Below are 18,495 nucleotides of genomic sequence, written 5' to 3'. Positions count from 1 at the left end.
GGCTTTCACTGTCTGATACACTGCTGAGCCCATGTTCACGTGATCATGTGCTACCAGCACAGCCACAGGCTGCTCCAGACATACCGGCCCACATGCCCACTCCTACAATCCTGGACCTAATCTTCCCAGCACTGGGTATTTTCAGAGCCTGTCTTCAGATACATAATGCCCATCTACTTACATATAATCCTGCTTTATTACTTTTTCTCCAATCAGTTTTATAGAACAATTCCTATAAGATTATTATCTATTTTCTATTTTCTCCTCTGGACTTCCACAAAAGTGTAAAAGGTTCATGGCTAAGGAATAATAAAAGATGAGAAGGGCATCTAAATTTAGACACCTTCAGCACTGATGGACCCACCACCTAAGGGGCCAGCCTCATCCATGCCAGCAAGACTCTCTGAGGACAGTTTCCAGTGATGGGACTCACTGTGTGGTTCTCTAAGGGCAGTTAGTTTCCATTCAACAGATGACTCAAAGGGCCAAGCAGTTGGATAACATAAAGATAACATCTATATACAGTTTTGGGTTTTTTTTTTAAGAAGCATGTTATTCTTCTATCAAAGATAGTCAGCCCCTGAATCTTCATGAACAATTCTGAATGTACTTTATTAAATTTAATAGTTCTTGTTAGCAAAACTCATGAATAAAAAGCAAATTTTTTTTTGGCATTCTGACATTGGTAAAGGAAAGTTCTATTTCACTAATGTACATATAGCCTTTATCAGATCTTTCTCAATTTATCTCTGAAGTATGTTTAGAGCTTAAAAATTTTAAAAAGGAGGAAGTTCAGTGATTAGCATGAGATTGACTCATTTAGAAGATGGTTTTCACAACTCCAGTGATTGCTCCTGATACACTAATGCCTATCACAGGAAAGAAGGCTCTAAATAATTCAAGAAAAATATAAAAGTATTGTGAAAGCTGCTTCAGGCTGAATGTACTTTGTGCTGGGGTATCATCTGCCTCTGCTTCCAAATGTGTGATTGACACGGGTTTTGAACCTAGGGCCTCAGCTACAATAACAACCGGATAGGATGAAATGAACCAGCTAGTCCAGGGTGGAAGGCTGTCACCATTAATGACTTTCTAAGGCTAAGTTTTTAGTCTGGAAGGACTTCTTAACAATCGTGCATGTGTTCGTGGATAAAAAACAAACATGAATTCTTCTCATCAAGGAGGGGATAAAAGTTCAAGTGATTTTCTAGTCTAATAAAGTCAGAGACGATCATTTTCGTTGCCTCCCTTTATTAAAGACCCAAGCTAGCAGCCTGTCTTTCTCCAATGTGAAAGAAATGCTGTTTTAAAATAGCAATGTATTTCTTATTTAAAGTTGAAGAGTAGGACCACACTTGCATCCTATACAGGCCTGTGGGAGTTCTCAGCAGGGTTCTCATCCTATGCCATCTGGTAATAATAGCCCACTCGCTCTGGTTTATTTTAGGAACTCTCCCAACAAGTTGGGGTTCACAGCATCAGCGTACTCAGACACTAAGGCGAGTTCACCGTGGCCGACAGAACACGTCGCTAAGTTCGTTTATGGCCATGTGACTCTAAAATGGTAAGTCAGACGGTTGTCTTAGATGTCATCCAGTATCTTGGGCTGTGATGACCTTTGAGCTATCATATTGAAATAGAAAAACCTTTGCAGACTGTTAACCTATCATTACACAGACTCAATGGCATGGCACTGCAACCTAATTAGCAGTGTGGCTTGCATCCTTGCATCTATAAAATAGAATTAGTGTGAGCACTGCTCTTTTTTTATTATTAGTTTGTGTTTCTAGAAAGGTGTGACCTTATCTGTAGGGTTCTGCTCATTTACGTCCATCTACAAAGGATTTAATTACATTCTTTTAGCTTTCTATGCTGAGGAAATTGAAAACGGCCGCTTCGAAATTACAAATGTTAACGAAATTAGTGAACAGAATATTTACTCCATCACCCCTCTCCTTTCGGAGAGAATGGAAACATGCTGAGGTAAATAAGGCCTAAGATTTTCAGAAGAGAAAATTCTGGGCAAGGAGAGCATTAAGAGTTCTCCTTTCCTCTTTCCCATGTGTATTCTGCAAGTTTCTCTGGTTTTCTTGGGCAGAACTAGTGAAGGGCAAAGTGTATAAATATGGCACAGTGTCTGAAAGTTACATATTAGCATGAGCAGTTAGAAAACATCAACTTACATCGGAGGCTGGTGATTCGAGCACGATGCCGAATCCTAGAATGTGGCTCTCCCCAGGGGAGGGGTGCTCAGCCACGGGGAGACTGGAATTCTCTGGGGCCCCTGCAGCCTTCTTCTCAGCTTCCAATGCACTGGGCTTCTGTTTCACAGTGAGAGGTTCCACAGTCTTTGGGGGCACTTTTTTCTTTTTATTTCTCTTGCGCGAGACGGCAGTTCGCTGGGAGCAGATAAGGGAAATTGGGGGTTGTTGTCTGTTTTGGGTTCCAACTGTGAACAACAAACAAAAATATGGTACAGGCATGTGTGTCTAACCTAGGAGAATATTCTTGCTCCATCAACTGAGGCTGAAATGGGTTCACTGGAGGATGAGGCACATCAAGATCAACCTCACGCTGAACCTGAGCGTGACCAAATGCTGCCTCAAAAGGTCTACAGGCAGAAAAAACTCAAGAGAAAACTCTCCTCCAAATCCTGGTGGCTAATTGATTACCTGGTGGGTGATCGAGAGGAGGAAAGGATGATGAGCTATAGGAAAACACTGAAGCATGATTTTATGCATCACATGACATTTTTGTATAACCAAGAACCCCTGAACTTAAATTGAGGTGTAGACATCTATGTTTTTTGGAAAGCCAATCTCGGGAATACTCCACTTGAGATTAAACTGATTGGTAGCCAGCAACCTACAGGTGCCGAAATCAACAAAAGTCGGTAACGATGCTCATTTGGGCAAGTCTGATCAAAAGCATCACTTGAGAATGACCAGTAAGCACGTGGGCTAGGTCTGCTGGTCAATTTCAGGTCCAGTTACTCCTGCCTCACAAACCAATACTGTCCACACATCAGCCATCTCCACACACTATGCTACTGTGTTCTGACCAGGCTGTTTCTCCATAATCCAGTTTTATGTAGCTGAAAAATAGGAAAAATATAGTTCAGTACAAGAACAAATCAGTAAGGTCCAGGAATGGTCTGAGTTCCAAAGATGAGAAGCGCTGATTGAGAGCTGAGTGCTGATGTTGAATATATACTTAAGGGAATCAAGGATGGTAATTACAGTTCTCAGAGGTGCCCTTCAAGATGTAGTGTTTGTTAACCATTTAAAAATACTCTGATTTAAAGTTTAGTAGGGAAATATGGCATTATTACTTAAATCTTCATGTGTTAATATGGTTTTTAAAACTATGACCACAGCTGCTTTTTTCACAGAAATACAGCTCTAAAAATAAGCCAGATGAAAACCTAAAGATCTTGACATGCACATATGGATCATTTCTTATCAGGTTGTAAATGGGGAATATTTGTACTCTGAACTTGATATCTGCATCTCTCAGCTGGACAGAAATTTATAAATAAGTATTAGAAACACTACTTGCACTGCAAACGAGCACTGAAAAGTTTTTTTAATCACTCATGCAGTAAGCAGTCTAGCTCACTGGTTCTCAACCTCAGCTACACATTAGTCTCATTGGATACACCTTAAAAAAAGAAAGAAAGCCAGTGCCTCAGCCTCAATCCAGACTAATTGGGACTGGAATTTCCCAGGGAGATGCCTGGGTACTGGGATTTTTTAAAGCTCCTCCAGTGATCCCCAATATATAAGCCGGACTGGAACTTTTTTCTGTTAGATCTGAATTTTCAGCTGAGGCTAGGTCTCCATTTGGAAAGTTAGACAACCGAAGCAGTTATCAATGACCTAGGACTCCAGCCTCACCAAGCCTCACTTTCCAAAATTAAAAGTGAAAATGTTTTGAGTTTAAAGAACACAGGGTCTGAGGTTTTCTTCTCTTTCTGCAAGTCTGGACAGAGCTGTGTTCTTTCGAATCAGATCTTATCACTTGATCTTATTCCTTGCCTTCTCCCTGAAGTAAAAGTGAAACTTTCTAAGTAGAAGGTAAATCTACATTTTATAGGTAATAAACCTTAAAGTCAATCTACTCACTCAACACAGATTCTTCAGTTTAAGAAAATTAAAGGAGACTAATTTATTCAGTTTATCCTTTGGGATCCCTGACAGCTCTGGGGTCGTTTACTGCCCTAATCTGCAAAGTTCATAAAAGGAAACAGGGAGACACAGTGGCATTTACTTAATAGATTCTCAAAAGGCTTCAGTCAAGGATTTAAATGGTTGCAATTTGTAGTTTGCCATTTTGGGAGTAAGGAGCTTAAGTAACAAAATAAATCATTACCATTTCATACGCATATTTTCTTAAGTGCTAACAAATTCTTCCTCTGAGGAAAGAAATCTGTACAGAATGAAGTAACCTTTCTTTCTGAGCTCCTTATTTAGGAGATGTTAGCCTCTGCTGGGTTAATAAGATTATCCTTGTGGAACAAGGTGAGTTAAATGCTTACTGGCCTGACCAAAATGCTTTTATTTTTTCCCTTGGGATAAGACTAAATCCAGTGCATAAAATTAGATGTTGCTTCTCAGAAAACCTTTTGCTCATTTTACTTGCACGTGATCTTGGGTGACTGATATGTTTAAGTTTTTTAAGTATCAAACCACATCACTGAATATTAAAATTTTACTAGAATTAACTAAACGGCACCAAGGACGATTTCTGAGCTGTCTGAATACCTTTACAGTGGAAAGGGGGGAAGTTAGTTATATATGACTGGGCCACTTTCCAGCTTAAGGAGCAGTTTTCCCTGATGAAGGAAGGCTTAATGAAATGATTTATTATTTTCTGTTGCTGTTGTTCAGTCGCTAAGTTGTGTCTGACCGTTTGGGACCCCATGGACTGTAGCACGTGAGGCTCCCCTATGACAAAAAAAGCTTTTTCTCTCCTAATTTTGGAGACTAGAAATCACAGCCACTGTAATAAGGACCTAGACTTCCAGACTTCTAAGAAATGCTCCAGGTCTTCATAACAATGCTCACAAAATAGCTGAGGCTCAGATCATGCTTTACCGAGTTCTCCCTAATGGGAGTTGCATTTACTATCTCTTCTATTTTCGAAACAACCCTGTGAGTTAGATATTAATACTCTAGTTACAGATGAGAAATCTGAGGTTCAGAGAAGTCACCCAAGCCAAGACAGGGGAGACTGGGACTCTGACCCTAAAATGCAAGTTCACTGCTCTTCTGTTCCTCAACGTGTCTAACAGGAGCGAGAACAACAACAACAACAAAAGCATCGTGTAAGTAAAAAGACAGAACCGGAGGTGTCTCTGAGCCTCTCTGAGCTTAATGTTAGGGAGAAAAGCCACAAGCAGAGCCTGAGTGTCAGCTGATACTCTGGAATCTTTACCAGCAGAGCTCAGGCTTCCTAAGGGCTCCTCTGCATGTACAGAGCTGCTTGGCTCCTCACCTGTCACAGGGAGCCCAGTGTGGGAGGCAGGGTGGGCTTGTGCAGAAGCGAGGGTTGTAAGATGCACACAGCCCCTCAGACCGAGCCCCTTAGGAGGGAAGATGAGCCATTCTCACCTCCTTCCCCATCATCAACCTCCTTGTCAATTTACATTAGGGAGATGAGCCAAAGGGCTCTGCCCACCTTCGGGTGTAATCGTTTCAAAGTTTAATTAGCTGACATTTGTGAAGTACCCGAAGCACATGTACAGAAGGACTGAGCAGTATCAGCCAGAAAGCATTTGTGAGACTGGCTAACAGGAAGGTGGGTTCTGGAAAAAGCAGAGAAAAATGGATGCTTGAAGAAGTACCCCATCAACTATACTTCCATGAACATTTTAAAAAATAAATTTTATATATATATATATGTAAAGGAAACCTTGCTGGTGAGACAGCAAGGTGGGAGGCACGGCGTAATCAAAGCATAATGAACATACCCACTGAAGACCCTCCCTCTGGGGCCGGATCTGCGTACCTGCCTGAATCTGCATCAGTTTCCGCATGGTCTTGAGCTCTTGGAGGATGGCCTGCAACGTCGACTGGCAGTTACAAGTGCAGCAGTTGGGTCCAGCTGAGGAAGTCACCACTGGAAGTTCTCCTGAGCACGAAAAGAGAGAATGACGGCCGCCAAGCAACAGCAAGATTATAAGGAGGAAAATAAAAAAGGTGCCGGTGATTTTCACAGCCTGCTGGGCTCTGACTTGAGCTAGCTGTCCACGTTTCTCTACTGCCAGGCGTGTGGCGTGTCATGGGGTGGCGGAGCCTGTGTGAACGGACACACACAGTTTGCTGTCACAGCACCCCACCACCACTGTCACCCCAGTTCACCTCAGATAATGATACAGAAAACATTTACCAAGAACGCACTTGTGCTATTTTGCACAAAAAACTAGCTCTTTATCTAGTGAACAGCCTTTATCTAAAACCAAACAAACTGGGTAGCTGCACATGTCCTAAGAGTTTATACTAAGAGTTAAATGTATCTAACTATTTAAAAGATAGTTTTAGTATTAACCATATGATTCCAAAAATTAAGAACTGTCAACACATTGCTTTTGTGCTGGGTGTGGTATGTCTGGGTAGGGGGAAGCGGGGGCAGCAGGGTCTGGGAGGGTCCATGTGAACTTAAGGGGTCAGAGGCTGCTGGTGTGTTGGCTCTTCTCCAGCTTCATAAAAGAGTGCCCTTCTACATCATCCATTCCCGGTTCTTCAGTTTCATTTTAGTCTCGTTTTCACTGTTTGAAAGTGAAAGTCGCTCAGTTGTGTCCAACTCTTTGCGACCCCATGAACTATACAGTCCATGGAATTCTCTAGGCCAGAATACTGGAGTGGGTAGCCTTTCCCTTCTCCAGGGGGTCTTCCCAACCCAGGAATCGAACCCAGGTCTCCTGCATTGCAAGCGGATTCTTTACCAGCTGAGCCACAAGGGAAGCTCAAGAATACTGAAGTGGGTAGCCTATCCCTTTTCCAGTGGATCTTCCCGGCCCAGGAATCAAACCGGGGTCTCCTGCATTGCTGGCGGATTCTTTACCAGCTGAGCTATCAGGGAAGCCCTTTTCACTGTTTAATATGTCATACAATTGTCCTACTCTGTTTTCCTTACATGTAAACAAATATCTTCCTGTTATTGCTGGAATAAAATAGGACATTTGGAAAAGCATGCTTTCAGTACAGTACCCTTGGCCTCAATATCCAAGTTCCCTTAAAGGCGATCAGGATAACAGACGGCTCTCACTTGGGTTTTTTCATAGGTGGAAGAGGGAAGTTCTACAGTTTTGGTCCAGCTACATTCTTTACTATATATTAAATGTAATTTACATCCTGCAATATGCATTCTTTGCAAATATTAATTATTGAAACTTTCACCACAGCAAAACCTGCAATATGCATTCTTGTGAATATTAATTATTGAAAGTTTCACCACAGAAAAACCATGGAATATTAAATGTGTGGAGCAGCACAATTATTTACATTCAGAGTTGTAGCAAAATGAGATGTTACAACTTTAAAACTACAAATGATTAAATTAAAACTCCAATGAGATACCAAATGTATTCCAATCGACAATACGCCATTAACACAGAAGTATTTTAAAACAAATATGGGGGAATTTAGGTTTGTAATTCTGACCATTACTAATATTTTTCAAAGTAAATCTACTATCCTTGTTGGGGCCTGGAAAATAGAACACTATTCACCCAGTACTTCCTGATGGGGGCGCTTATTAGCTTCATAGATACCTGAGGCCATTTTATTTCTCTAGTCATTTCTCCCATGGCAGTAGAGTTAGGAGGACTTTGTGAATATTCCTAGTCATTATTCCAAGTCTATATCATTTAGAAGACAAAACCAATCCTTTCCAGCTTGTTATAAATCATTTTCTAATTTTAAAGAGAACTACCTTTTTATTTTTAAGGACTCTTTAAAGAGCCATCTCTTTCTAACCTGGAAGCACGCCAGCATGAGAATCTGATATTGGCTTATGTAATATTAAGAGAGACAGAAGACACCCATACATCTCTTGGGGTCCCTCCCTCTCTCTTCAGCAGTGGCTAGTAATGGCTTTTTATACCTTTGAACTGGTTATCACAAACTGTGTTTAAAAAATAAAATAAAATCACAATAGTTGTCTTTTTCTTGAAGGATGATGAACGGGGGGAAAATCCTTAACTTTTTTTTAAAGAAACTAGAAATGGGTTCTTCCTTTCTTCTCATTCCCTTTGTTAAAACTACAGATCTGCACATCTATATGTAATTTATAACATGAAAAACAGTCAGTGTTACTGGAGGGAAAATTAACATGAATGGAGAAATCAAGTTTTTCCTTATGCTTTGGGGGAAAAAAAATTGCCATTTGAGGTTTTTTCCCCTTAACAATTAGGAATTTAAAATAGATAACTAATAAGAACCTACTGGATAGCACAGGGAACTCTACTCAATATTCTGTGGTGACCTACATGGGAAAAGAATCTAAGAAAGAGGGGATATATTTGAGTGTATTGCTGATTCCCTTTGCTGTACACCTGGAACTAACACAACACTGAGTCAACTAGACTGCAATTAATTTTAAAAAACCCATTAGGAATTTAAATTAAGGAAATTTTACTTTAAAGGAATAACTGTCAACCTGAATGAAGCAAGTTATAAAATATGGATCATTTGGTTCAGGAGCTTGAAGGGGAGGTTAAAATCAAGGTGTCACTTGACTGGCGGGGTCATCAGTCCTCCCTTTAAGTGACTTGTCCTGTAATGAAGAAAGTCCAGGACTTAGCAAGGGGATGTGTTAATAATGCACCATGTGACCAGGAAGCTTCTTTTAATGACACAGTAGAGCTCTTTCTGCCCTAATGTTCAGTTGTTTGTGACAATAATATCCGTATCTCAGCCAGTGATGGCTTTGACTTCTTAAAGAGGTAAAGTGTCTATCAAGAAACTATCCCTTCTAATAGAGAACCCCCAGTTTTTCCTGCATCTCAAGTCTAGATTTTTTTATACTCTTTTTCCTTTATGTCTTCCCTGTCTTTTAAAATAACTCAATTAAGGTATGTGATTAAAGGAGGGTTTACTATATAGAACTCGAAGAACATACTGAATGTTTATAGGCAGAAAACATATTGGGACGACTGTGAGCATCTGATGACGGCCATACCATTGGAGCTCCCAGCGGTGTGGGGCTGGCTCTGGAAGGTTCTGGAGCGGGTGCCATACTGCCCTGAGAACTGCCCACTCTGGGGTGGCAGCTCGTTCCACGCACCCCGGGAAGACGGGTGGAGGCTCGGGGGGGCCTCTGCAGAGTTCAAACGCTGAGGCCAGATCGCATCCAAATCCTGGGGTTCCTCTTTAAGTTTCTCCCCCTCCTTGCCCACACGCTGATATATCCTCCCAGCGCTGTCATTCAGTAATCTTCTCATTCCTGTAATTTGTTTTTTAATTTCCATGCTTTCATCTCCTAATGGAAACAGGGCCAGAGATAGCACTGTAAATTAGTGAAAGAAAAAATAATCCACTACCAGAAAAAAAACCCAAACGAGACACCCTCCCCTTCCTTCTTTGGAATCGAGGGAGGATTACTGACTCCAGATGCAAGCTTCTCTTTTAAGAATCTTCTTTCCTCAGAGGATTTTTTTTTTTTTGAACCAAGGTGTCTGTATTGCACCGAAGGTGCTTAATAAATATTACTTAAAGGGGACTCTGAAATTATACAGATATGAAATACTTTCTATAAATAATATCATTAAAGGAGCTATTAGATCTAGACCTATTAAGGGCTATTGCACACATGTGTGCATGCTTGCTCAGCCTCTCAGTCGTGTCCACCTCTTTGTGACCTCATGGACTGTAGCCCACCAGGCTCCTCTGTCCATGGGATTCTCCAGGCAAGAATACTGGAGTGGGTTCCCATTCCCATCTCCAGGGGATCTTCCCAACACAAGGTTGAACCCTTATCTCCTGCACTGGCAGCTAGGTTCTGTACTGCTGAGCCACAAAGGAAGCCCACTGCAAACATACTATCTTCTTAACTTGTCATCAGCCAGTAACTTTACAAAGGTTAAGGGAAGTAGTCTTTTCTTTTTTTTTTTCTCTAATCTGGGTTTTAAAATAAAAGTCTAATGCCATGGTACACACTCATACAGTCACTCTACTAAATGCTTGAAATTTCAACTATGAAGAAAGGAAAAGCCCCGCAGAAAGCATCTATTACGGAAAACAGCTCCTACAAATAAAATCTAGCACATTTACTTATTTATTTTTAATTTTTGGCTGTGTCTGTGTAGCATGTGGGATCTTAGTTCCTGACCAGGGATCAAACCCATGCACCCTACATTGGGAACTCAGAATCTTAACTACTGGACCACCAGGGAAGTCCTGAGTACATTTAATATAATTATGTTGTTATACCCTCAGCATCCTATTAGCCAGATTTCTCTGTCACACTGGTAACTGCACAATGAATGTAGGTATTTTGCATTGTCTAGTTAGATATTTAGCTTATTAATACACAAATACATTACTGAATGTAATGGAGAAGGAAATGGCAACCCACTCCATTATTCTTGCCTGAAAAAGTCCGCGGGGTCACAAAGAGTCTGACACGACTCAGCAAAAAACAACAGTAACAAAACTGAATGTAAGGAAACTTTTCTATTTTTATGCTGTGAAGTCAGTATCTTCAATTTTTAAAATGGTAACAAAAGTATTAATTGTCTTTAATATCTAACATGAACAAACGCAGAATTAATACAGATTTCCAAATTTACAATACTGCTCTGTGTTGGCATATGCTTGAGAGGAGAAATATTTTACTTTGTCATAAAACTCTTTTCATTTCAAACACCTGTGAAAATGACAATACAGAAACAATAAATCATGTGCCAGATTTTTATGAGAACGAATGACCGAGCACAACTGAAGAAATGCGGAGCCAGCATTTACAACTTTCTCAGGATATCTGGGGAACAGGGTGTGTCTGGAAGAGGTCCCAGAGGAATTCTGAGAGATAAATCTATAAGCCAGTGTGGCTGCTGTTACTTTCAGCATTCAAACCCGCCCTTTCCCGGCGTGACTAACAGCATAGTTTGGGCAGGAAGAAGCTTCTTTCCTGCAGGGCTTTTATTCTGGACCAGGGACGTCACACACGCATCCAGGCTGTAGCCTGCTGATCTCGGTTGACACTGGCTGGTGGCTGCCACTCCCCTCCCTCCCAGGGCCCTGGCAAGAACCACACCAGCCAAGCCAGGCAGAGGTGGGCACGCTGCCTGGGGCCTGGATCAGTGCCAGCTTACTCCCCACATGAACCCTGACGCATCACAGCCAAAGGGCCACTCTCTTTTCAAAGGTTCCACTTCTGCTCCAGTGACTGAATCCTATGATAAAGTGCTGTCTTCAGAAGGAGGGAAAAAAGGTCACGAGGATCTTGGAACTTTCTAAGATCAAAGTTGCTTTGTCATGAGCTTAGTTTCACAGTCCCAGAACCTACAGCTCTGAAACTTACAAGACTAAGAGTACAGTGTGAATTCTGCACACCTGATACTTTCAGGGGGACAACCAGGATTGTGGAAGAAAGAGGGAGATCCTGGCTGTGGGCTGACACTTAGAAACATTTCTTACAAAATCAAAACAAGAGGCAAACCATGACAACAGATTAGGACCTGGGACTGAGGAGGAAGAAAAACAGGGGGCTGTGAAGGCAGGTAGCAGAGCTGGCTGACTTTCTGAGAAGAGAGCTCACAGTCTATCCAACTGTGGGACAGCTGAAAGGACAGAAAACAGCTAAGTGTAAGAATTGCTGGAGTCAAGGAAAGCTGAGAGATGCGGGGAAGGCTGGAAACGGGCTGGTTGCAGGGCAGCCTCTTAGAGGTGACAGGCTGGGCGTCCCCAGAGGGCAGCGGCATGAGCTGTCCTTCCTTTAGCCAGAGAAGTCAGGAGCAGCCCTGACCACATCACCTGGGGAGGAGGCCCTGGGACCAAATCTCTCTCTCTTGAGCTCTGTCTCTGTTTCTCTCACACACACACGGGGCAGGGGGTGGGGGGTGGGGTGGGGTGGGGATGATGCACTCTGCAGAGAGAGGGGAATTGAGTCCTCACATATTCAGGAGGGATGCGGCAGAGGATAGGAGGGAGATCTGAAGACTAAAAGTGGGGACGACAGAGAAAGCTGAGCAGCCTGCACACACTGGGATGGAGAGGGTGAAGCTTGCAGGCTTGGACCATGGATGCTGGGGGGTGGGTCAGGGGATAGGCCGGGGCTGGGGCTCCCCAGACCTGGACTCACTTCCCAACTGTACTGACTTGCTACTTGATATGAGACGAGCCACCTGCTATTTTTAGGCTTCAGCTTCCTGAACCGTAAAAACGAATTCTGAACCAGACCATGCTTGGCATAACCCAGGGGGAGCAGTCGAGGAAGGGATGTAGGTTTTTCCTATTACCAAGATGTTCACAGGGCACTAAACAGCTCTAAAAGTCACATATGTCCTTCTCAGAAAGAGTGGGCTTATTCTGATTGCTACAGTGAAGCCAAGTTCTCTGACTCAAAAAAAAAAAAAAAGTGGGATAAATTAAGATATTGAGATTTGAAGCACTAGTTTACCTCTTTGTCTTTCCTGTTCTAATAAGTTGATGTCCTCTCCATGTACAAATGCCAGGAAAAAGAAGCTCTAAAGAAGCATGATTCCAGGGAATTCCCTGGTTGCCCAGTGGTTAGGACTCCGCACTTTGACTGCCAAGAATGTTTCAATTCCTGGTCAGGGAACTAAGATCCCACAGGCTGTGCAATATGGGCAAAAAATTTAAAAAAAACCAACAACAACAAGAAGCAACAATTCCATAAGGAAACCTGTTCACTTTCCAAACCTAACCATGCCTTTTTTCATGTTTAACCACAAAGGGCTGGATCTTTTTAGAAAAAACGAAAGGAATCTTACAAACATGGATCCATGGTATGTGGCTGCACTATAGTAAAACAATCTTAAATGAAAAATGGTTTGTATGTTTAGTAACTGGACTCCTTGGACAAGACTGACAAAAGATTACAGGTTGGATTTTACCCTTTGCTAAATTTCAAGACTCACTTTCCTTTACATAGATCACTTTCCTTTACGTAAATAATCTGCATCATACAGAACAGAGAGCCTTGCAACACAGAAGTCATCATACAGCATGACTTGGTCAGGAGAGAAAAACATATTACACAGAACACGATTATTCATGGTTTGGGCTAATGAAAGAAAAAAGGCAGTCATGCTCAAAGACAGAGTGAGATGATGTACCTTAACATTATATATCCATTTCTATATACCTTCTTTTCACAAAGACTCAAAATAGTCACCATATCTTTGCATCGAAAATTAACTAGTGTTGAGCTGTAACGGTCATTTCATACACCTTCCTTACATAAACGAAAGAAATGTTGTATCACAACCAGAATAAAGTCTAGTAGAATTAAATGATACAGGATGCTCGGGGCTGGTGAACTGGGATGACCCAGAGGGATGGTATGGGAAGGGAGGTGGGAGGGGGGTTCAGGATGGGGAACACGTGTACACCCGTGGCAGATTCATGTTGATCTATGGCAAAACCAATACAATATTGTAAAGTAGTTAGCCTCCAATTAAAATAAATATATTTATATTTTTAAAATTAATTTTAAAAAGAAAAAAAGAATTAAATGTGATACTAAGATTATAAACAAACCATGTACAGAGAAAAGTCCAAATGAATCTTTTGGCCAACCCAATATTAATAGGATGGAGTGAAAAAGTACCAGAAATACAGTAAGAAGAATACTTTACTGAATTAGAGGCATAAAGTTTGGAATAAGAGGAATCAAGTTATTCAGCTCCCATTCCCTTGGGGCTGGGGAGGGTGGCCCCTGAGCATCACTCTTGCAGGCAGAAGCTCACTGTCTGGGTAGATGCCACAGCTGTACCACTTCCCCCTCTTCTTCCTGAACAGCGGTCTGTGTGCCGGGAGTTCAAGATTCATAAAGAAAAGTGGCAGGTGATGAAGGCAACACATACAGTGAGGTCATCCCATTAAGGTGCCAGGTTAAGGAAGAATAATTTTGCACTGGAGATATTGGGTTATTGCTCTGGGTTATTTATTTCAATATTTTTATTTATCTGGCTGTACCAAATCTTAGCAGTGGCAGGCAGGATCTTTAGTTATGGCATGTGAACTCTTGGTTGAGGTATATGGGATCTAGTTCCCTGACCAGGGATTGAACCTGGGCCCCCAGCATTGGGAGCATGGCGTCTTAGCTACTGGACCACCAGGGAAGTCCCTGCTCTGGTAATTTCAAATTCACTCTCTCTTTAACATAAGGATGGTAAACAATCAGATCTTTCCCTTAGAAAAACAAATCTGGCAAAACTATGGTGAAAGTAGCATGGGGAGAGGAAACCAGCTAGAAGGTTATTGCTAAAGCTTTGTGAATGGCCGTGACAGTCTGGGCCAAGATAGGGGGATGGGAATGGAGAGGGAGACACTGAAGAAGGTTCACCAAATAGACTTGCTGATTCACTGGATGTGGGGATGCGGGTGAGGATGTGAAGGAGAATCAGTGAAAGATAAATCTGAGGTTTCTAGCTGGGGTGACTGAATGGATGCTATCTAACATTGGTCAGAGAATTAGAAGGTTGCAGGGGAGTGGGAATACAATGAGGCTAGTTTTTAAAAATTATTTTATTATTTATTTGGCTGTGTCGAGTCTTAGCTGTAGCATGTAGGATCTTTAGTTGTGGCATGTGGGATCTAGTCCCCTGACAAGGGATCGAACCCAGGCCCCCTGTACTGGGAGCACGGATTCTTAGCCACTGGACCACCACCCTGAGGCTAGTTCTGACAAAGGAAATTGATATAGTTGGCAGGCAGTTGGGAATGTACAAGAAGCTGATGGTGATGAAGTGGGAATACTGGCGGCAGCAGTAGCTACTGTTGCTCCCAGTGGTACCTGGCCCCTTTGGACTGAGACAACCCCCTGGGCTCACAAACAACTCAGGGGTGGCAGGACATCTTATATGGAGATGCTAGGTTTCCTGTTAATCTAACACGTAGAGAGCTCAGCACCCTCATTCCAACATTAAAAGCTATGAGCTCATGTGTGTCCCCGCTGGCCAAGTGAGTTCCCGGGGCAGGCAGCAGTCACCGTGGTCACAACTGTGTCATCTCTAGCTCCTTGCACGCCCCGACCACCGTCCAGTCCATCCCCAGGGTGCTACTCCCTAACTCGCGTCTACAGAAGGGCTGACAGACACTGAGAGTACTGAGGGACAGTCACCACTACCTCCAGTATCCTTTGGCACTTACTGTGGTATCATGTCCAGCCTTTTTGTTTGTTTTTGGCTGAACCACACAACTTGGGGTATCTTAGTTCCCCGACCAGGGACTGAACACGGGCCATGGCAGCGAAAGCACAGAGTTCTAACCACAGCCGCCAGGGACTTCCCATCACGTCCAGTTCTGCACTCTTTTAAAGAGGCTGTCGAGAAACTTGAGATCATGCAAAAGTCAACAAAAAAGATGAAAGGTTCAAAGAAAGGTTAAAGAAGTTAGGTCGTTTCTCTGAGAGACAAATAGCTACTGAGTGACTCCAAACACCTGACAGGTTATCATGAACACTGTTCATTATCCATAGGAAAAAGTGGCCTCAAACTGTAGCTCCTAGGCAGGAGGCTGGGCAACATTACGGTCTAAAGAGCTGACCCCTCCAGTTCTAGAAATAGAGGAGGAACCTCTGAGAAGATATGCCAAAGGAGTGGCATTAAGGATGCCTCCTGTCTGGGATGTTGCAGAAGTTCTGGAAACAGTGGTGATGGCTGCATACCACTGTCAACATCCTTTTTGGAAAAGGCCTTTTAAGGGAACTTCCTGGCGGCCCAGTGGTTACGACTCGGGGCTTTCACTGCTGTGGGCTCAGGGTTCGATCCCCAGTTGTAGAACTAAGACTCCAAAAGCCACAGAGTACAGCCCCCCAAAAAGGTTTACAACTCATTGCAAACAAACAAAAAACAACTTGCATTTTCCAGGTAATGGTAGTTAAACAGAAAAAAGTTGAGTTTATCAGTGAGAAATACTGAGATAACCATGATTTATACCGAATAGTGCAAGTACCTCCTTCTCAAACACTAGCAGAAGCTGGCATGGAGCCGGATTGTAGAAAAGGCTGAACTCTGACCTGTCAAATGGCAGCAGTGAGAAAAAGAGCAGGAGAAAAGGAAGCAGGGTCCCTCAAGACCACACAGCAGCTCGCTCCACCACAATGCTCGACACGCGAGTAGAACAGCCAGGCATCTGCAGGGGACTCTGCACTCTGAGAAGACCCAGGTTAGCATCACTGCCCCAAACCTGAGCTGACTTGCAGACACTGCCAAGATGTCTGGCCATCCCTGGGGGCAGCAGCCACGTTTACCAGGGACATGCAAGCCTAGGGGTGCTAATGGCAAGAAGGGTCTGAAAAGCATAGAGAACAGAGTGATGGCTGCCAAGTGAACCCTTTGCTCCGAAGCAATCTGAAGTGGAATCCCCCAAATAAAGAAGACCCAAGATCTACTGAAGAGAATGTGTCAGAACCTGCATTCCCAAAACAGTCCTTGGAGTCCAGTTGAGAAAACTGTGTAGTCTAAATGCCACTGAGAAGGAAGAATGCAAACCTCGGCTGCAGAATCGGTGAACTGGTGGAATCAAACATGTTGATCAGGGGGAGTTAACCAGCACACGTGCTGCCACGTGCTGGGGGACCCTCCTATTCAAACTGAAGTGTTAGATGGGATATAATTAAGAAGCCCAGGGCATAGATAGTGTTTTCATTGAAAAGACGAGGTTCCTTACAAATCTGTTTAGATGACATCAGGTTCATTCATCTATTCAATAAATATTTACTGTACTACTACTACTAAATATTACTACTACTACTACTACTACTACTACTAGATTTCTGTAGGACCAAAGAAAGAAAAAGACAAGAAAGACAAGATACCATCTCTCCCCTCTGGGAGTTTACAGCCTCGCTTGGAACCCAGATGAACGCACAAGGCTTCCGAGGACCCAGGGCCTCTCTCCTGACACGTGGGCAAGCTCACCCAGCCTGGGCCACCCATAGCCAGCGTGGGAGGCAGGAGCTTTTTCTAACTGAGGCTGAGGAAGTGATGCCAAGACAGGTCCCAAGACAGAATGCCACGGGTCCAGGCTGGGAAAATGGGCCTGCAAAGCAGAAAGGGGAAGAAGGCCTTGAGACAGGTAAGAAGGGCCAGGGGAGCAAAGAAACACCAGGACATGAATCAACAGGGGCTGTCATGCTGCTTCTCAAATGTGTCCCTCAGTGGGACGAATTGAGAGAGTAACACTGACATGCACACTACCGCGTGTAAAACTGATAGCTAGTGGGAAGCTGCTGTACAGCCCGGGGGGCTCAGCTCAGTGCTGTGATGACCTAGAGAGGTGGGACCAGAGTGGGGTGGGAGAGAGGCCCAGGAAGGAGGGGATATATGTATACATATGGCTGACCAACTTCACTGTACACCAGAAACTAACACAACATTGTAAAACAATTATCCTCCAATTAAAATAAATTTTAAAAAGTATGTCCCTCAAAGAACATCTACAGACAGAGTAGGAAAAACATCATGAGAAGTTTAGGGGCAAAGCCCTGAAAGGGGATGAAGGAACAATTTTCTTTGATGGCTTCATGCTTTATCTAAAAAAAACAAACGCAAGTATTCTCTGCTTTGAGCCCACTGAAATATGCAGATCCCTCTCTCCACGGAACAACCCAGGGCCCCATGGTTCCCAACTCAGAACCATTACAGAAGGCAAAAGGCTGTTGCTTATGACTGTCCCCAGCTATGTGCTCTAGGAATACATTTATAGCATGAGGGGACAGACTAAACTGAGAGAACACAGGATAAATGCCTTGGGTGATGCCTAAATTATGAGTGTTTGGGGAACTGACAGGACGAGATCACTTTGTGAGGATTACAGCTGACTCCATGAAGACAGGAAGCCCTGAGTTGGAGAAGAACATGTGGTCAGCAAGTCCATGGGCGCTTTGAGGGAGAGAAGAGGGAAGAGCGCTGAAGGCAGAGGAAAAACCAGGCGGGCCATGGTGAGAAGCTGATTAGCTGGACTGAATGATCACCGAATGCACAAAACAGAGAACATGGGGACATTGATGTTTTTACTTTATCCTGAAAATGACAGGATATCAGTGAAGAAAGCAATATGATACCACTAGAACTACCCAACCAATTCCGAGAGTTTATCTACTTTTCTCTTCCCAAAATGTACTTATAACAAGGAAAAATTTGACTTTATAACAAATACAGCATGGCCTCCCAATCGAATGTTCCTTCATCAGACATGGACTGTGACTCTAGCCACATTAAGTGGGTAGGTCAGAAGCCACCACTTCGAATAATGTTAAGGAATAATCCAACCGAAGAGTTCAGATCCCAAATGTACAGGA

General features: G+C 43.0%; 1 protein-coding gene across 6 annotated transcripts in view; it reads right to left on the bottom strand.

Moving 5' to 3' along the window:
- BEND7 (BEN domain containing 7) overlaps positions 1-18,495 on the bottom strand; it is an 84,109-nt gene that overhangs the window by 45,330 nt on the left and 20,284 nt on the right. For all 6 annotated transcript variants that reach the window (XM_040248516.1, XM_040248512.1, XM_040248515.1 and 3 more), the window contains 3 exons: positions 9,184-9,483; positions 6,010-6,132; positions 2,184-2,449 (listed from right to left, as the gene is read on the bottom strand). In XM_040248516.1, the coding sequence (XP_040104450.1) occupies positions 2,184-2,449; positions 6,010-6,132; positions 9,184-9,483 (689 nt within the window). The remainder of the gene's footprint in view (positions 1-2,183; positions 2,450-6,009; positions 6,133-9,183; positions 9,484-18,495) is intronic.

The sequence above is a fragment of the Oryx dammah genome, unplaced genomic scaffold, assembly GCF_014754425.2.
Source record: "Oryx dammah isolate SB20612 unplaced genomic scaffold, SCBI_Odam_1.1 HiC_scaffold_10, whole genome shotgun sequence".
In the NCBI taxonomy this organism is placed as follows: Eukaryota; Metazoa; Chordata; class Mammalia; order Artiodactyla; family Bovidae; genus Oryx; species Oryx dammah.
The sequence above is the reverse complement of the archived record's forward strand: the minus strand, read 5'-3'. Positions and strand labels throughout refer to the sequence as shown.